This window comes from Pseudophryne corroboree, chromosome 1 (assembly GCF_028390025.1).
Source record: "Pseudophryne corroboree isolate aPseCor3 chromosome 1, aPseCor3.hap2, whole genome shotgun sequence".
Lineage (NCBI taxonomy): Eukaryota > Metazoa > Chordata > Amphibia > Anura > Myobatrachidae > Pseudophryne > Pseudophryne corroboree.
In genome coordinates, this window is record NC_086444.1 from 1,056,173,772 (window position 1) to 1,056,192,249 (window position 18,478).

At 47.1% G+C, this 18,478-nt stretch overlaps 1 protein-coding gene across 6 annotated transcripts in view; it reads right to left on the minus strand.

Annotated features, from left to right (window-relative positions):
- Positions 1-18,478, minus strand: part of LOC134925082 (multifunctional protein ADE2-like) — a 203,381-nt gene that overhangs the window by 115,417 nt on the left and 69,486 nt on the right. For 5 of the 6 annotated variants that reach the window (XM_063920889.1, XM_063920893.1, XM_063920890.1 and 2 more), the window contains 3 exons: positions 17,090-17,239; positions 8,317-8,489; positions 7,920-8,237 (listed from right to left, as the gene is read on the minus strand). In XM_063920889.1, the coding sequence (XP_063776959.1) occupies positions 7,920-8,237; positions 8,317-8,489; positions 17,090-17,239 (641 nt within the window). The remainder of the gene's footprint in view (positions 1-7,919; positions 8,238-8,316; positions 8,490-17,089; positions 17,240-18,478) is intronic. The other variant, XM_063920892.1, reaches the window with a different exon arrangement.

Consider the following 18,478-nt stretch of genomic DNA (forward strand, 5'->3'; position numbering starts at 1 on the left):
CCAGTTGTCCACTCCCGGAATGAATACTGCTGACAGTGCTATCACATGATTTTCCGCCCAGCGAAGAATCCTTGCAGCTTCTGCCATTGCCCTTCTGCTTCTTGTGTCACCCTGTCTGTTTACGTGGGTGACTGCCGTGATGTTGTCCGAATGGATCAACTCCGGGTGACCTTGAAGCAGAGGTCTTGCTGAGCTTAGAGCATTGTAAATGGCCCTTAGCTTCAGGATATTAATGTGAAGTGATGTCTCCAGGCTTGACCATAAGCTCTGGAACTTCCTTCCCTGTGTGACTGCTCCCCAGCCTCGCAGGCTGGCATCCGTGGTCACCAGGACCCAGTCCTGAATGTGCGGCCCTCTAGAAGATGAGCACTCTGCAACCACCACAGGAGAGACACCCTTGTGCTTGGTGACAGGGTTATCCGCTGATGCATCTGAAGATGCGACCCAGACCATTTGTCCAGCAGGTCCCACTGGAAAGTTCTTGCGTGGAATCTGCCGCATGGGATTGCTTCATAGGAAGCCACCATTTTTCCCAGAACCATCTCATTGATGTACTGAGACTTGGCTCGGTTATAGGAGGTTCCCGACTAGCTCGGATAACTCCCTGACTTTCTCCTCCGGGAGAAACACCTTTTTCTGAACTGTGTCCAGGATCATCCCTAAGAACAGAAGACGAGTCGTCGGAATCAGCTGCGATTTTGGAATATTGAGAATCCAATCGTGCTGCCGCAACACTACCTGAGATAGTGCTACACCGACCTCCAACTGTTCCCTGGATCTTACCCTTATCAGGGAATCGTCCAAGTAAGGGATAACTAAAATTCCCTTCCTTCGAAGGAGTATCATCATTTCGGCCATTACCTTGGTAAAGACCCGGGGTGCCGTGGACCATCCATACGGCAGCGTCTGAAACTGATAGTGACAGTTCTGTACCATAAACCTGAGGTACCCTTGGTGAGAAGGGTAAATTGGGACATGAAGGTAAGCATCCTTGATGTCCCGAGACATCATGTAGTCCTCTTCTTCCAGGTTCGCAATCACTGCTCTGAGTGACTCAATCTTGAATTTGAACCTCTGTATGTAAGTGTTCAAAGATTTTAGATTTAGAATCGGTCTCACCGAGCCGTCCGGCTTCGGTACCACAACAGTGTGGAATAATACCCCGTTCCCTGTTGCAGGAGGGGTACCTTGATTATCACCTGCTGGGAATACAGCTTGTGAATGGCTTCCAAAACTGTCTCCCTGTCAGAAGGAGACATCGGTAAAGCCGACTTTAGGAAACGGCGAGGGGGAGACGTCTCGAATTCCAATTTGTACCCCTGAGATATCACCTGAAGGATCCAGGGGTCTACTTGCGAGTGAGCCCACTGCGCGCTGAAATTCATTGAGACGGGCCCCCACCGTGCCTGATTCTGCTTGTAAAGCCCCAGCGTCATACTGAGGGCTTGGCAGAGGCGGGAGAGGGTTTCTGTTCCTGGGAACTGGCTGATTTCTGCAGCCTTTTTCCTCTCCCTCTGTCACGGGGCAGAAATGAGGAACCTTTTGCCCGCTTGCCCACGAAAAGACTGCGCCTGATAATACGGCGTCTTCTCATGTTGAGAGGCGACCTGGGGTACAAACGTGGATTTCCCAGCTGTTGCCGTGGCCACCAGGTCTGAAAGACCGACCCCAAATAACTCCTCCCCTTAATAAGGCAATACTTCCAAATGCCGTTTGGAATCCGCATCACCTGACCACTGTCGTGTCCATAACCCTCTACTGGTAGAAATGAACAACGCACTTAGACTTGATGCCAGTCGGCAAATATTCCGCTGTGCATCACGCATATATAGAAATGCATCTTTTAAATGCTCTATAGGCAATAATATACTGTCCCTATCTAGGGTATCAATATTTTCAGTCAGGGAATCCGACCACGCCAACCCAGCACTGCACATCCAGGCTGAGGCGATTGCTGGTCGCAGTATAACACCAGTATGTGTGTAAATACCTTTTAGGATGCCCTCCTGCTTTCTATCAGCAGGATCCTTAAGGGCGGCCATCTCAGGAGAGGGTAGAGCCCTTGTTCTTACAAGCGTGTGAGCGCTTTATCCACCCTAGGGGGTGTTTCCCAACGCACCCTAACCTCTGGTGGGAAAGGATATAATGCCAATAACATTTTTGAAATTATCAGTTGTTATCGGGGGAAAACCACGCATCATCACACACCTCATTTAATTTCTCAGATTCAGGAAAACTACAGGTAGTTTTTCCTCACCGAACATAATACCCCTTTTTGGTGGTACTCGTATTATCAGAAATGTGTAAAACATTTTTCATTGCCTCAATCATGTAACGTGTGGCCCTACTGGAAGTCACATTTGTCTCTTCACCGTCGACACTGGAGTCAGTATCCGTGTCGGCGTCTATATCTGCCATCTGAGGTAACGGGCGCTTTAGAGCCCCTGACGGCCTATGAGACGTCTGGACAGGCACAAGCTGAGTAGCCGGCTGTCTCATGTCAACCACTGTCTTTTATACAGAGCTGACACTGTTACGTAATTCCTTTCAACAGTTCATCCACTCAGGTGTCGACCCCCTAGGGGGTGACATCACTATTACAGGCAATCTGCTCCGTGTCTCCACATCATTTTTCTCCTCATACATGTCGACACAAACGTACCGACATACAGCACACACACAGGGAATGCTCTGATAGAGGACAGGACCCCACTAGCCCTTTGGGGAGACAGAGGGAGAGTATGCCAGCACACACCAGAGCGCTATATATATATATACAGGGATAACCTTATATAAGTGTTTTTCCCCTTATAGCTGCTGTATCTTTAATACTGCGCGTAATTAGTGCCCCCCCCTCTCTTTTTTAACCCTTTCTGTAGTGTAGTGACTGCAGGGGAGAGCCAGGGAGCTTCCCTCCAACGGAGCTGTGAGGGAAAATGGCGCCAGTGTGCTGAGGAGATAGGCTCCGCCCCCTTATCGGCGGCCTTATCTCCCGTTTTTCTATGTATTCTGGCAGGGGTTAAATTCATCCATATAGCCCAGGAGCTATATGTGATGCATTTTTTGCCATCCAAGGTGTTTTTATTGCGTCTCAGGGCGCCCCCCCCCCAGCGCCCTGCACCCTCAGTGACCGGAGTGTGAAGTGTGCTGAGAGCAATGGCGCACAGCTGCAGTGCTGTGCGCTACCTTGTTGAAGACAGGACGTCTTCTGCCGCCGATTTTCCGGACCTCTTCTGTCTTCTGGCTCTGTAAGGGGGCCGGCGGCGCGGCTCTGGGACCCATCCATGGCTGGGCCTGTGATCGTCCCTCTGGAGCTAATGTCCAGTAGCCTAAGAAGCCCAATCCACTCTGCACGCAGGTGAGTTCGCTTCTTCTCCCCTTAGTCCCTCGATGCAGTGAGCCTGTTGCCAGCAGGTCTCACTGAAAATAAAAAACCTAAAACTAAACTTTTCACTAAGCAGCTCAGGAGAGCCACCTAGTGTGCACCCTTCTCGTTCGGGCACAAAAATCTAACTGAGGCTTGGAGGAGGGTCATAGGGGGAGGAGCCAGTGCACACCAGGTAGTTCTAAAGCTTTACTTTTGTGCCCAGTCTCCTGCGGAGCCGCTATTCCCCATGGTCCTTACGGAGTCCCCAGCATCCACTTAGGACGTTAGAGAAATATAAATTACAAGGGCATATAATGATGTATATGACGTGTGTTGACAAACAAGATAAAGCATATTTTATAGAAAAGACACGAGCCGAATGTGGATGTTTAAATGCACTTCCCGTGATCATGTGAGAACCTGTAACATCCAGCCGGTCTGGTAAGGAAGTGAGATTCCCCTTGTGTTTTCTTAAATCCTGTAATGTCAGTATGTACGACCATATCTTGTATATTTCTACCCCTGGTATAACAAGCCATGGGGCGCTTTTGTTTGAAGCACTGTAGTTCTTTATCCGATGCCACTATCGGCCATAGTGCTCGGCTCGCTCTTTGTACCACTTGGCTTGACGTCAAGCCAAGTGGTACAAACGCTGATCATTGGCTTAATGACTTTACCAGGCATATGACATGTGTCTGTACCCTTGTTAGTTATTTATATTGAACCCATTATTCTCTTTACTTGTGTCTTATACACATGTCAATAGCATGAATATTGGGACAGACACACACTGCATTTTGTTTTGTTTAGATATATGTATCATCAATTGGTGCTTCCTTTTCTCTTTCTCTCCTTCCTTTTTGCCTTCTTTTTCTTTTTTCTCTTTCTCTCCTCTCTTTTTTTCATCCTCTTGCTCGTCCCCTCTTTCTTCTTTTTCTTTCTTCTCTACTTCTCACCTAACTTCTTTCTTACGTCTTTTTTCTTCTCTTTCCCCTCTATTACATTCTCGTTCTCTTCTATTTTCCTTTGTTCCTTTGTTCTTGTTTCTCTAGCTGCTCCTAGCAATACATTCTTCCCTTCCCCTCTTATTCATTTATTTTCCCACTTTTTTAGCACCCTGCTCTTACTTCTCTCTCGCTTTCTTTACATCTGCCCCTCATCGCCCTTACAAATGGTGCCCTGTGCCAGAATTGCCATTAGTTTGCTGTCTTAGACCTGTGATTTAGTGCAGGTGGTTTTCACCTGTTTTTAGGATTACCTCATTGAGCCCCGTTACTATCAGTGGGCACTGCGGTACGTTAAAGTTTGTGGTTATTTGTTAATAGTTATTTGTTATTTCTACACACCTTTAATGAGATGCTTGTATTCCCACACAGCTTCCCCGTGGAGGGCCGGGGAGATTACTCAGCGGCAACACGCCGGCACCATGGCAACCTGACAGCGACGCTGTAGTGTGGTTGCCTAGGTAACCAGGACGGAAGCCGGCTGACGTCACCGGAAGTGACGCTCCGCCATCAGTTGCAGACGGAAGCGCCCGCCGGGCCCGGCTCTCCCGCGGCAAGATGACTCCCACCTATTTAGGTAAGATGTCTTTGTGTGTTCTTATTTATCACAACTTTGTAATTTCGTTATGCCTGCCTTGACAACAGTGCTTGCAGCACCGAAACGTTGGCTGCTATAGGCATGTCAGCATTTTTTTGATGTGAACTAGTAAATTATTTCTTCAAGTTCCGGAGTGCCACAGTCTCTTGCTGTTCACTATATATATATATATATATATATATATATATATATATATATATATATATATATATATATATATATATATATATATATATAACATACATATAAGCGGATTGTCCGGAACCTTCGGGTCCCTATTGACACTAATGTGTTCTGAATGTGTATGACCATGTACTGAATGCCCCAGTTGTGGATCTACCAGGAAACGTTATGGTCGACAGAAAACCTAGTATTCGTCGACAGCAGGGAGTAGTAACCAGGCAAAATAACATTCTTGCAACCCCGAGAGGTCCGAGGGAAGTATACATATATCATTTCAGAACACCTCCCCACATACACTACCATATCTGTGTACTAGGTACAGGCACATGGACCTGTACCATACATATAAATATATATACAGGTATAAGGCAGTTACAACATGTTAAATTACACCCAGTAATAACAGTCGGTGCCGACAGGGCCACCCACATACTACTGTGTCTCCCATACAGTGTTTACTTTTAACAAGCATACAACTACCGACCTGCTGATACTGCATCTCCGAATCAAGCACCAACAGGTGTTGGCGAAGCCGACAGTGATCCCCACAGCCATTTGTGACAGAACACTCACGCATGTCGACACATGTTGACTAAAAAGCTATAGTGGGTATATCTGACAGGGAACACACAGAGATATATGCACACAAATCATGATTACATGCCCATTATCTAATATAGTGCCATATTTCCTTCTATATAGCACTAACACACTGTGCCCCCCCTCATGTGCACTATATACATGCTTTTGGCGGGGACATGAAGAAAATGGCGCTTAATCTTTGTGTGAGGTCTAAGCCCCGCCCCTACTCGGCGTGCTTCAGCCCCTCTATTAAAATACCTTTGTATGCTGGTGGGGGTCCGTATACAGTGCACACGCACTGTATACACATTTTATCACACCCACAAAGAGGTTCATATTGCGGCCCAGGGCGCCCCCCCCCCCCCTCCCCTGCGTCCTGCACCCTTGCAAAGCTGCTGTGCGAGTGAACAATGGCGCGCAGCGTGGCCGCTGGTTTATACTGGCGGGGGATCGTACACGGTGCCCAGGCACCTAATATGCATCTCCTCCAGCGGATTTGAGCCTCAGTAACTTGCTGCCCAGGGCGCTCCCCCCCAGCGCCCTGCACCCTGTGAGTGCCGTTGGTGTGTGCGAGCACAGAGCGCAGCGCGACTGCCGCGATGTACCTCCGTTACTGAAGTCTTCTGCCGTCACTGAAGTCTTCTGTTCTTCACATACTCACCCGGCTTCTTTCTTCTGGCTTCTGTGAGGGGGGGTGACGGCGCGGCTCCGGGAACAAGCAGCTAGGCGCACCAAGTGATCGAACCCTCTGGAGCTAATGGTGTCCAGTAGCCTAAGAAGCAGTGCCCTTGAACGCAGCAGAAATAGGTCTAACTTCTCTCCCCTCAGTCCCACGATACAGGGAGCCTGTAGCCAGCAGGTCTGCCTGAAAATAAAAAACCTAACAAAGTCTTTTAGAGAAACTCAGGAGAGCTCCCCTAGTGAGTGTCCAGTCACTCCTGGGCACAGAGTCTAACTGAGGTCTGGAGGAGGGGCATAGAGGGAGGAGCCAGTTCACACCCATTGAAAGTCTTATAGTGTGCCCATGTCTCCTGCGGATCCCGTCTATACCCCATGGTCCTTAGAGTCCCCAGCATCCTCTAGGACGTTTGAGAAAATATAATTACTGAAAAAAAATAATTACTGATGCATCATCGGATTATCTACGTGAAATTCGGTCATCTGAGTAATCCTCAGGTTCCTTAGGATGGTCGATGTTGTCATGCTTCCCGGGCCAATGAAGTTGTGTCTAAAGTTGCAGACATTGACCTCTGCACAATATGGCCCCGTTTTCAAGAATGAATTCTGGAGCCGCACCTGCCGAAGTAGGACCCGATCTGCTCATGTGCAGTTCAGCTAACATCAGAGATGTACATAAACAATTGGTTTGCATATATCTCTCAATTAGCCCTCTGTCAATAACCTCTTTGTGTTACCTAGAGTCTGTATTGCTCTGACCTGGACGGCTCTGCATGTCCCTTCTTGGTTGGGTTTGGTTAATGCTATAATTTCTCATGAGCGGTTTATGTACCTCAAGAGAAAAAGAGCCTAATTCACACCTGATCGCAGTAGCAAAATTGTTCTCTAATAGGCACAACCATGTGCACTGCAGAGGGGGGCATATATAACATGTACAGAGAGAGTTAGATTTGGGTGGGTTATTTTGTTTCTGTGCAGGGTAAATACCTGCTGCTTTATTTTTACACTGCAATTTAGATTTCAGTTTAAACACACCACACCCAAATCTAACTCTCTCTGCACGTTACATCGCCCCATCTGCAGTGCACAAGGTTTTGCCCATTAGAGACAATTTTGCGATCGGGTCTAAATTAGGCCCAAAGCCCCTGCAAATGTTATAGTGTCTGGGCCCCCTTGCAATCCTCCAGATACACCTCTTAATTGTGTATTTCTATGCCTGGTGGGTGTCTTGACTGCTTCCCTGTGTATCTCTCCTATATACGTTATGTTCTGTACAATTTATGATCAGTTATTTTTCCTGCACCAATTTTGCATCTTGGTTATGTGATTGTATGCTCCTTATATACATTCCCACACACCCTGATATTCATTGCGTTATGTGTTTGAGCTTATACTGCTGTCAGTGATTATATATGTTTTTCTTACTTTGTTTGTTCTCAACAAACTTTTTCAATACAATTACTCAATTTAAAAAAAAAATATAGTAATTACTGAACATTGAACCTACCTGTAAGAAATTGAATGAAAACTCATTATCAGAACATGAAAAATGCTTTCGGAAAAGGGAGACCACTTCGCTCCTGAAGTTCTCAAAGCTCCAGGAAGACTGTATGAGGATCTTGCCCACTAGTCCCTGCATAGCCAGCTGTTCTCTCTCTTTACCACGTGGAACCCTGTATGTGCAATTCTCTTCTGGGTATTCCGCTGGCAAACAGATAATATCTTTGGAGACCTTCCTAAATTTTCCAGAGGAAGATCGGCAACGTTTCGCTGACCGGCTATACAGACTGCCGTTTCTTTTACACCTTGCTTGTAGCTGTGACAACTGTAAAGTCCAAAAATAAATAATATGTCTATCACAGAGACTTGTTTTCCCATGTAGACACATACACTGTACAACTCACCTGAGTAGTAAAGCTATGGTGTTCTTGCTGATAGTCTCCATGCTGATTGATAAACCTTTCTGAGTCCTGCATCCTTCCAATTGTCACAGTAACAGGGAGCCCAGGCGGGGGTTTGTCAGGAACATATGTCATTTTCTGATCAGAAATATGAATTTTAGCTGGTACTTGAGAATCTGTAAATACAGAAAATACACTTACGAGAATGATAAAATGACATCTTCATATAGTGCAATCATGTTTTAAATGAAAAAAAAAGGGACTCCCTATGAGCATTTTTTTAAGAACATTGGTCGAACATCATGATGATAGTGCCACAACACCAACACTTCCAGATACAATACTGCTAAGAGCAATGAAGGACTACAACTTAGGAAACAGGGATGTAGTGGCTTTACCGGCGGTCAGGATCCCACTTGTCAGGATATCGATGCCGGATTCCCGACCGCTTAGAATGCCAGCAGCCGGAATGCCAGCAAACAGGGGTTATTCCCACCACACCCATAGAGTGGTAATAGAACCTGTGGCGAGTGTAGTGAGCCACGAGACCGTTGCACTAGTCGAATGGGCCTTAACCGATTTTGGTAACGGCAATCCTGCCGTAGAATGCGCCTGCTGAATCGTGTTCCAGATCCAGCGAGCAATAGTCTGCTTGGAAGCAGGAGCGCCAACCTTGTTGGCTGCATATAGGACAAACAGTGCTTCTGTTTTCCTGACCCTAGCCGTTCTGGCCACGTAAATTTTCAAAGCCCTGACCACATCAAGGGACTCGGAATCCTCCAAGTCTCGCGTAGCCACAGGCACCACAATAGGTTGGTTCATATGAAAAGATGAAACCACCTTAGGCAAGAATTGAGGACGGGTCCGCAATTCCGCTCTATCCATATGGAAAACTAGATAGGGGCTTTTATGAGACAAAGCCGCCAATTCCGACACTCGCCTAGCCGAAGCCAAGGCTAACAACATGACCACTTTCCAAGTGATGTATTTTAATTCCACCGTTTTAAGTGGTTCAAACCAGTGAGACTTAAGGAAACTCAACACCACGTTAAGGTCCCAAGGCGCCACCAGAGGTACAAAAGGAGGCTGGATATGCAGCACTCCCTTCACAAAAGTCTGTACTTCTGGGAGAGAAGCCAATTCCTTCTGAAAGAAAATGGATAGGGCCGAAATCTGAACCTTAATGGAGCCTAATTTTAGGCCCAAATTCACTCCAGTTTGTAAGAAGTAGGGAAGCCAATCCCGGGCCATTTTTTCAAACCCGGGTATCGGGATTGAAAAATGGCCAATCCCGGGATTCCCGGGATACCCTGGGATTGGCTTTTATCTAGGTGGCCGCCCCCTCGCTCTGCACATATAATTTACCATATACCGAGGGCAGGCGGGAGGGGAACATCCGTTGATCGCTGCTGGGAGCCACTGACAGCGCAGTGTGACCTCTCACGCTGCGCTGGGGACCAGGAAAGAGGAAGCCGGGCAGTGTCTGAGCGTCCTGTGGACGCTCAACGCTGATCCCTCATCCCCGGGATTGGAGCTTCCAATCCCGGGACTGAATCCCGGCCATTTTTGGGCCGAAATCCCGGGATCCCGCCGATCCCGATATTGGCCACCATAGTAGGAAGTGAAGGAAACGGCCCAGATGGAATTCTTCCGTAGGAGCATTCCCGGCCTCACACCAAGAAACATACTTCCGCCATATACGGTGATAATGTTTAGCCGTCACGTCCTTCCTAGCCTTTATCAGAGTAGGAATGACCTCATCCGGAATGCCCTTTTCCGCTAGGATCCGGCGTTCAACCGCCATGCCGTCAAACGCAGCCGCGGTAAGTCTTGAAACAGACAGGGCCCCTGTTGTAACAGGTCCTGTCTTAGAGGAAGAGGCCACGGATCTTCTGTGAGCATTTCCTGCAGATCCGGATACCAGGCCCTTTGCGGCCAATCTGGAACAATGAGAATTGTCTGTACTCCTCTTTTTCTTATTATTCTCAACACCTTGGGGATGAGAGGAAGAGGAGGAAACACAGAGACCGACTGGAACACCCACGGTGTCACGAGGGCGTCCACTGCCACCGCCTGAGGGTCTCTTGACCTGGCGCAATACCTCTGTAGTTTTTTGTTGAGGCGGGACGCCATCATGTCTATCTGGGGCAGTCCCCACTGACTTGCAATCTGTGCGAAGACTTCCTGATGAAGTCCCCACTCTCCTGGATGTAGATCGTGTCTGCTGAGGAAGTCTGCTTCCCAGTTGTCCACTCCCGGAATGAACACTGCTGACAGTGCGCCTACATGATTTTCCGCCCAGCGAAGAGTCCTGGTGGCTTCCGCCATTGCCACTCTGCTCCTTGTGCCGCCTTGGCGGTTTACATGAGCCACTGCGGTAATGTTGTCTGACTGGATCAGAACCGGTAGGTCGCGAAGCAAAGTCTCCGCTTGACGAAGGGCGTTGTATATGGCCCTCAGCTCCAGGACGTTGATGTGAAGACAAGTCTCTTGACTTGACCAAAGACCTTGGAAGTTTCTTCCCTGTGTGACTGCTCCCCAACCTCGGAGTCTCGCGTCCGTGGTTACCAGAATCCAGTACTGAATGGCGAACCTGCGACCCTCTAGAAGGTGAGCACTCTGCAGCCACCACAGGAGAGACACCCTGGCCCTGGGGGACAGGGTGATCAACTGATGAATCTGTAGATGTGACCCGGACCACTTGTCCAGTAGGTCCCATTGGAAGGTCCACGCATGGAACCTGCCGAAGGGAATGGCCTCGTAAGATGCCACCAGCTTTCCCAGGACTCGAGTGCAGTGATGTTTTGGCTTCAATAGGTCCCTGACCAGAGTCATGAGTTCCTGGGCCTTTTCTATCGGAAGATAAACCCTTTTCTGGTCCGTATCCAGAATCATGCCTAAGAAGGTCAAACGAGTCGTAGGAACCAACTGTGACTTCGAGATATTGAAAATCCAGCCGTGTTGCTGTAACACCTTCAGTGAAAGTGACACGCTGTTCAACAACTGCTCTTGTGATCTCGCTTTTATAAGGAGATCGTCCAAGTACGGGATAATTGTGACCCCCTGCTTGCGCAGGAGCACCATCATTTCAGCCATTACCTTGGTGAAAATCCTCGGGGCCGTGGAAAGCCCAAACGGCAACGTCTGAAATTGGTAATGACAATCCTGTACCGCAAATCTCAGGTACGCCTGATGAGGTGGATATATGGGAACATGAAGGTATGCATCCTTTATGTCCAGGGATACCATAAAATCCCCCCCTTCTAGGCTAGCGATGACCACTCTGAGTGATTCCATCTTGAACTTGAACCTTTTCAAGTATAGGTTCAAGGATTTAAAATTTAAAATGGGTCTGACCGAACCGTCCGGTTTCGGGACTACAAACAGGGTTGAGTAATACCCCCTCCCTTGTTGAAGCAGGGGAACTTTGACCACCACCTGTTGAAGACATAATTTGTGAATTGCATTTAAAACTATCTCCCTTTCTGGGGGAGAAGCTGGTAGGGCCGATTTGAAAAACCGGCGAGGAGGCACCTCTTCGAATTCCAGCTTGTAACCCTGGGAAACAATTTCTATTGCCCAGGGATCCACCTGTGAGTGAACCCAGATGTGGAGGAAAAGTCGAAGACGTGCCCCCACTGGGGCGGACTCCCTCAGCGGAGCCCCAGCGTCATGCGGTGGATTTTGTAGAGGCCGGGGAGGACATCTGCTCCTGGGAACTAGCTGTGGTTGGCAGCTTTTTTCCTCTGCCCTTACCTCTGGCAAGAAAGGACGATCCTCGTACTCTCTTGTTTTTATTTGACCGAAAGGACTGCATTTGATAATGTGGCGCTTTCTTAGGCTGTGAGGGAATATAAGGCAAAAAATTTGATTTACCTGCCGTAGCTGTGGAGACCAGGTCCGAGAGACCTTCCACAAACAATTCCTCACCCCTGTAAGGTAAAACCTCCATATGCCTCTTTGAGTCGGCATCACCTGTCCATTGCCGAGCCATAGGACTCGTCTAGCAGAAATCGACATAGCGTTGACTCTAGAACCCAGTAGGCCAATGTCTCTTTGAGCATCCCTCATATATAAGACAGCATCTTTAATATGACCCAGGGTCAATAAAATGGTATCCTTATCCAGGGTATCAATTTCCGCCGATAAGGTATCTGTCCACGCTGCTACAGCGCTACAAACCCAAGCCGACGCTATCGCCGGTCTGAGTAAGGTACCAGAATGTGTGTAAATGGACTTTAAGGTAGCCTCCTGCTTGCGATCAGCAGGATCCCTGAGGGTAGCCGTATCTTGAGATGGCAGCGCTACCTTTTTGGATAAGCGTGTCAACGCTTTGTCTACCCTTGGGGAGGATTCCCACCGTATCCTGTCCTTAGTCGGGAAAGGATGCGCCATAAGAATCCTTTTGGGAATCTGCAGTTTCTTGTCTGGAGATTCCCAAGCCTTTTCAAATAACTCGTTCAGCTCATGAGAAGGGGGAAAGGTTACCTCAGGTTTCTTTTCCTTATACATGTGTACCCTCGTGTCAGGGACAAGGGGTTCCTCTGTGATATGCAAAACATCTTTTATTGCAATAATCATATATTGAATACTTTTAGCCAATTTTGGCTGTAACTTTGCATCATCGTAGTCGACACTGGAGTCAGAATCCGTGTCGGTATTAGTGTCTACCATTTGGGATAGTGGGCGCTTTTGAGACCCCGAAGGTCCCTGCGACATAGGGGCAGGCAGGGCTTGACTCTCTGCATGTTCCCTGGACTCAGCTTTGTCCAACCTTTTGTGCAATAAATTCACATTAGCACTTAAAACATTCCACATATCCAACCAGTCAGGTGTCGGTGTTGCCGACGGAGACACCACACTCATTGCTCCACCTCCTCCCTAGGAAAGCCTTCTACCTCAGACATGCCGACACACGCGTACCGACACAACACACACTCAGGGAAACCTCTTATCTGAAGACCGTTCCCCCACAAGGCCCTTTGGAGAGACAGAGAGAGAGTATGCCAGCACACACAAAGCGCTAATGACCCAGGAAAAAACACAATATGTTTACCCAGATAGCGCTGTTATCATCTATTTTGCGCCAAATTATTTGCCCCCCCCTTCTTAAAAACCCTCTTTCACCGTGGTAAGCAGGGGAGAGTCCGTGGAGCTTCCTCTCAGCGGTGTGCTGTGGAGAAAATGGCTCTGGTGAGTGCTGAGGAACAAGCTCCGCCCCCTCAGCGGCGGGCTTCGGTCCCCCTGAAAATTTTCAAAAAACTGGCGGGGGTCTCATATATTCAGTGCCTAGCCTGTATATCACTATTTTAGCCAGATTTGGAGGTCCTTATTGCTGCCCAGGGCGCCCCCCCCTGCGCCCTGCACCCTTACAGTGACTGCAGTGTGTGTGCTGTATGGGAGCAATGGCGCACAGCGTTACCGCTGTGCGTTACCTCTATGAAGATCTGAAGTCTTCTGCCGCCTCTGAAGTCTTCTTTCTTTACATACTCACCCGGCTTCTATCTTCCGGCTCTGCGAGGAGGACGGTGGTGCGGCTCAGGGACGAACGGCGAGGGTGAGACCTGCGTTCCGTTCCCTCTGGAGCTAATGGTGTCCAGTAGCCTAAGAAACAGAGCCTAACATTAAAGTAGGCCTGTTTCTCTCCCCTCAGTCCCTCGATGCAGGGAGTCTGTTGCCAGCAGGCTCCCTGAAAATAAAAAACCTAACAAAATACTTTCTTTTCAGGAAACTCAGGAGAGCTCCCTGTAATGCACCCAGTCTCCTATGGGCACAGTAATAAACTGAGGTCTGGAGGAGGGGCATAGAGGGAGGAGCCAGTGCACACCCACACCTAAAGTTCTTTCTTAGTGCCCATGTCTCCTGCGGAGCCCGTCTATCCCCATGGTCCTTACGGAGTCCCCAGCATCCTCTAGGACGTAAGAGAAAATTGGATATTATTTCTGCTTATATAGAGCGCATGTTTAGATGGGGAGTGGCATATCAAAATGTATCTGCCCTGTAAGCATCTCCAACAACATGAAACTCAGCAGCAATAATAGTGATGCCAGTATGTGGATAATGATGGAAATATGTTCTTATTTACAGATTACTAAAAGGCATTCTGTAATCATTAGCACATATGTAAAGATTCCTGTATTTCAACAGAACGTACTATGACGGAACTCTATTCGTATCATTTTACCACATGACAAGTTTGTTTATACCAGTGTATATCTCCACGTGTGGTGCTGCAGACACTTTGAGGCGCTATATAAATAAATATATATAATAAAAAAATAATCCACTCAAGGTGGAGCATGCAGCAATGTCATTGTTCTCATATGTTGCATGCAACAAATCACCACTATTCGTATATAAAAAAACAAAAAAACAAAAAGCCATAAACAAATTCAACAGCCATGGAAAAAGTCCTTGCCTAAGGAGCAGTTCTTCAGCCCACACAAAAAAACAAATCACTAAGCTGTAGATATTGTGATTGTATTATACTCTGTATACATGACGGCACAAAGACTGAGAGGCTTTCCTTTTCATTCCTAAAGCAAATGCTTGGACTACGTTACCATCGATGTTCTTATCTTCAACTTGTATTTACAGACAGAGAGCACTTATGTCAAGGTTTCGTCCAGCTAGACAGTCTACAATGCATCCCTACTAGATATAATCGACGTTCACTGTATACAAGATACAAACAATTCCCTAAAAAGAAGTCAAAGGGTTGTCTAGAAATATCTGTATTTAAAACATATAGCTCAGGTTTATCAGTACAACAGGGGTCTTTACCTCAAGTACTTTGTGGCTCCATATATTAATAGGGAGGTTGTTCTTTGAGGTTACCTCTAGCCAATGCGTGGTGGGTAAATGTGGCCCGCCCCCTGCTAGAGTCCGGACCCCCACACTGTCCACACCTCTGTCTGGTCTCCAGGACTAGTAAATTATTTGCCTGAACCCAGAGTCGGCCATAGGCATAGGCAAACTAGGCAATTGCCTAGGGCATTTGATATGCCTAGGGGCATCATCAGCTTCTGCTGATTAAAATGATATGCGGCATGCCTATATTCTGTGTGTAGCATTTCATATGCAGATACAGCCACAGTCTCACACAGTATATAGGCATGCTGCATATCATTTTAATCAGCAGAAGCTGCTTGTGCATCCTAACCACATAGCAATGCAAATAAGATGCATTTTCATGAAAAAAATGTGCCCGACATTAGCATTGAGGCAAGATTTATGAGGACACATCTGTATCCAAGCAGAGGCAGAGGTTACAGTGTTAGTGGCAATGTGAGTGCTGTGTGCATGTGAGTGGGGTGGTTGTGCAGTAGTTGTTAGAATATGTGTAAGGAGCATTATGTGTGTCATGTAAAAATGCATTAATAATGTGCAACATATGTGTAAGGGGCACTATGTGTGTCATTATGTGTATAAGGACATTAATAATGTGCAGCAAATGTGTAGGGGCACTGTGTGTGTCATTATGTGTATAAGGGCATTAATAATGTGCTGCATATGTGTAAGGGACATTACAGTATGTGTAAAAGGGCATTAATAAAGGTTGTCATAATATGTAAGGTGCATTATGTTTATAAGGACATTAATAATGTGTCTCATATGTGTAAGCGGCATTACTGTGTGGAATTATGTGTATAAGGTGCTCTACTATGTGGCATTGCATATAGAAAGGGCACTAATGTGTTGTCTAATGTGAATAAAGAGCAATAGGGTGTGGTGTAATGTGAATAAGGAGCAATTCAGTATGATGTTATGTGAACAAGGGGCTCTACTGTGAGGAGTAACGTTTATAAGGTAAAGTGATACTACTGTGGGATGTAAAGTTAATTATGGACACTATCGCATGATCAAATGTGAATAAAGTTGCAGTACTGTGTGGCGTAATTGGAATTGGGGTTACTATTGTGTGGCCATGTCCCTTGCCAGCAAAAACACACTCCTTTTTGGGCTGTGCACCAAATGTGCGAACTGTTCCTATTTAAAATGTAGGAGGTACAAACACCAAAATAAGGACTGCTATGGGTGAGGGGTGATGGTGCTGGGAAAGAGGTGCAAGGTCAGAGGCGGAACCAGCGGTGGTGCTAGGGGGCACCAGCCAAAATCTTGCCTAGGGCATCATATTGGTTAGGGCCGGCTCTGCCTGAACCCTTACCTAATTGCTGCGAGGCAAACTGTGAGAACAAAGCTCTGTTCAAAGTCATTTTCTTAATGTGGCACTTCAAGAAAACAGTTTGGATGCCCCTGCTCTAGACAGACAATCATCTCATTACATCATCAATTCCTTGTACAAACTGCCAGGTGTCCATGTTGAGTTACATCTAGTAAGAATACAATGTACTTGGATTTTTGCAATTTGACCCACTCTGCTACTACTTGCTGTTAAGGGGGGTACTCACGGAGCGATATTCTAAGCAATCTGACTAGATTGCTTAGAATATCGGCATGATCGCTCCGTGTGTAGCCCCCTCGGCGATAGCGATGCGCGGCCCCGCACATCGCTATCGCTGCTGCTAGATTGGCCTGCATGCAGGCCAATCTAGCGGGTCGCTCACTTCACCCGCTGGGTGAAATGGCGGCCCCCCGTCTCCCCCCGCACGCTCAGCACAGATCGCGCTGTGCTGAGCAGCAGGAGAGATGTGTGCTGAGCGGTTCGCTCAGCACACATCTCTCCTGCATCGGCCCGTGGGTACTGGGCTTTAGTTCCTAATTCCATTAGCCTGTTAGAGATCTCATTCAGAAAGCTCTTGGTTCCCAAGCATACCTTTCAGCTGATGGGAGACCTTCTCATCTGACCACACCTGCAGCAGAGATCTAACCTCATGGTCACTCAAATTCCTGCTTGCTACTGAGTCATTTACAGTCATTATTCTGAAGTCCTTGTTAGCCTCATTTTCCAACTCTGGCTCATTCTCTAGGCATAAAAGTAAAAACAAGGTAAATGAACATCACACTAAAGTTGCACATAAGCAGAGAGTAAAGGTACAAAAAGCAAGCAGATTAAGTTTAAGACTGTTTTTTTAGGATAGGAGAAACTGTTAAGCATCTTCCCCATTTACCAGTACAGTCTGATAATTTTAATTCTTGGTCCAAACTTAGAGGACTTACCAGTGACAAACCTAGCAACATAGCATTATTATGGAACCAGAGATGCTTTCCGGACACTGGACCACGATTAGCTTTACAAAGTAATCTCTCTGATATTGGAAAGCATACCTTTAAAACTAGGAGGCGTCCACAGTGACAAATGTTGTCCTTCCTTTCAGTAAAACAAGTGATATTTTAAATGAAATACTAAAAAGAGGAGGAAATGAAAATAGGATTTTAATACCTACCGGTAAATCCTTTTATCGTAGTCCATAAGGGATATTGGGGAATCTAGTACGAACGGGTATAGACGGGGTCCAAAGGAGCCCGTGCACTGGCTCCTCCCCTATATGCCCCCTCCCACAGGCAGTTTTAGGTAAAAACTGCCCGAAGGAGAAAGGACATATATGAGAGAAGGAAATATGATAAAGAGTGGTGAAATTTACAAACCAGCACACCACTAACATACAACAACAGCAACAGCTGAACAGGTAACTACACAACAAGAACCTGAAGAATAGTCAACGCACTGAGGCGGGTGCCCAATATCCCTTATGGACTACGAGAAAAGGATTTACCGGTAGGTATTAAAATCATATTTTCTCTAGCATCAATAAGGGATATTGGGGAATCTAGTACGATGGGGACGTCCAAAAGCTTCCAGAAACGTGCGGAGACTACTGCAGCACCGCCTGCCCAAACTGGGTATCCTCTTTGGCCAGGGTATCAAACTTGTAGAACTTTACAAAGTTCTTCCCCGACCAGGTAGCAGCTCGACATAGTTGCAAGGCCGAGACACCATGCGCAGCCGCCCAGGAAGAGCCCACTGATCTTGTAGAGTGGGCCTTCAGAGACTTAGGAACAGGTAAGGCTGCCGACACATAAGCCTGTTGAATAGTAAGCATAATCCAATGAGCAATGGACTGCTTTGAAGCAGAGCAACCCTTCTTCTGCGCAAAATAAGAGCACAAACAAGGAATCCATTTTTTGAAACTGAGCTGTGCGCTTGACATAGATTTTCAAGGCACGCACAGAATCCAATGTCTCCGGAGGAGCAGAAGCATCA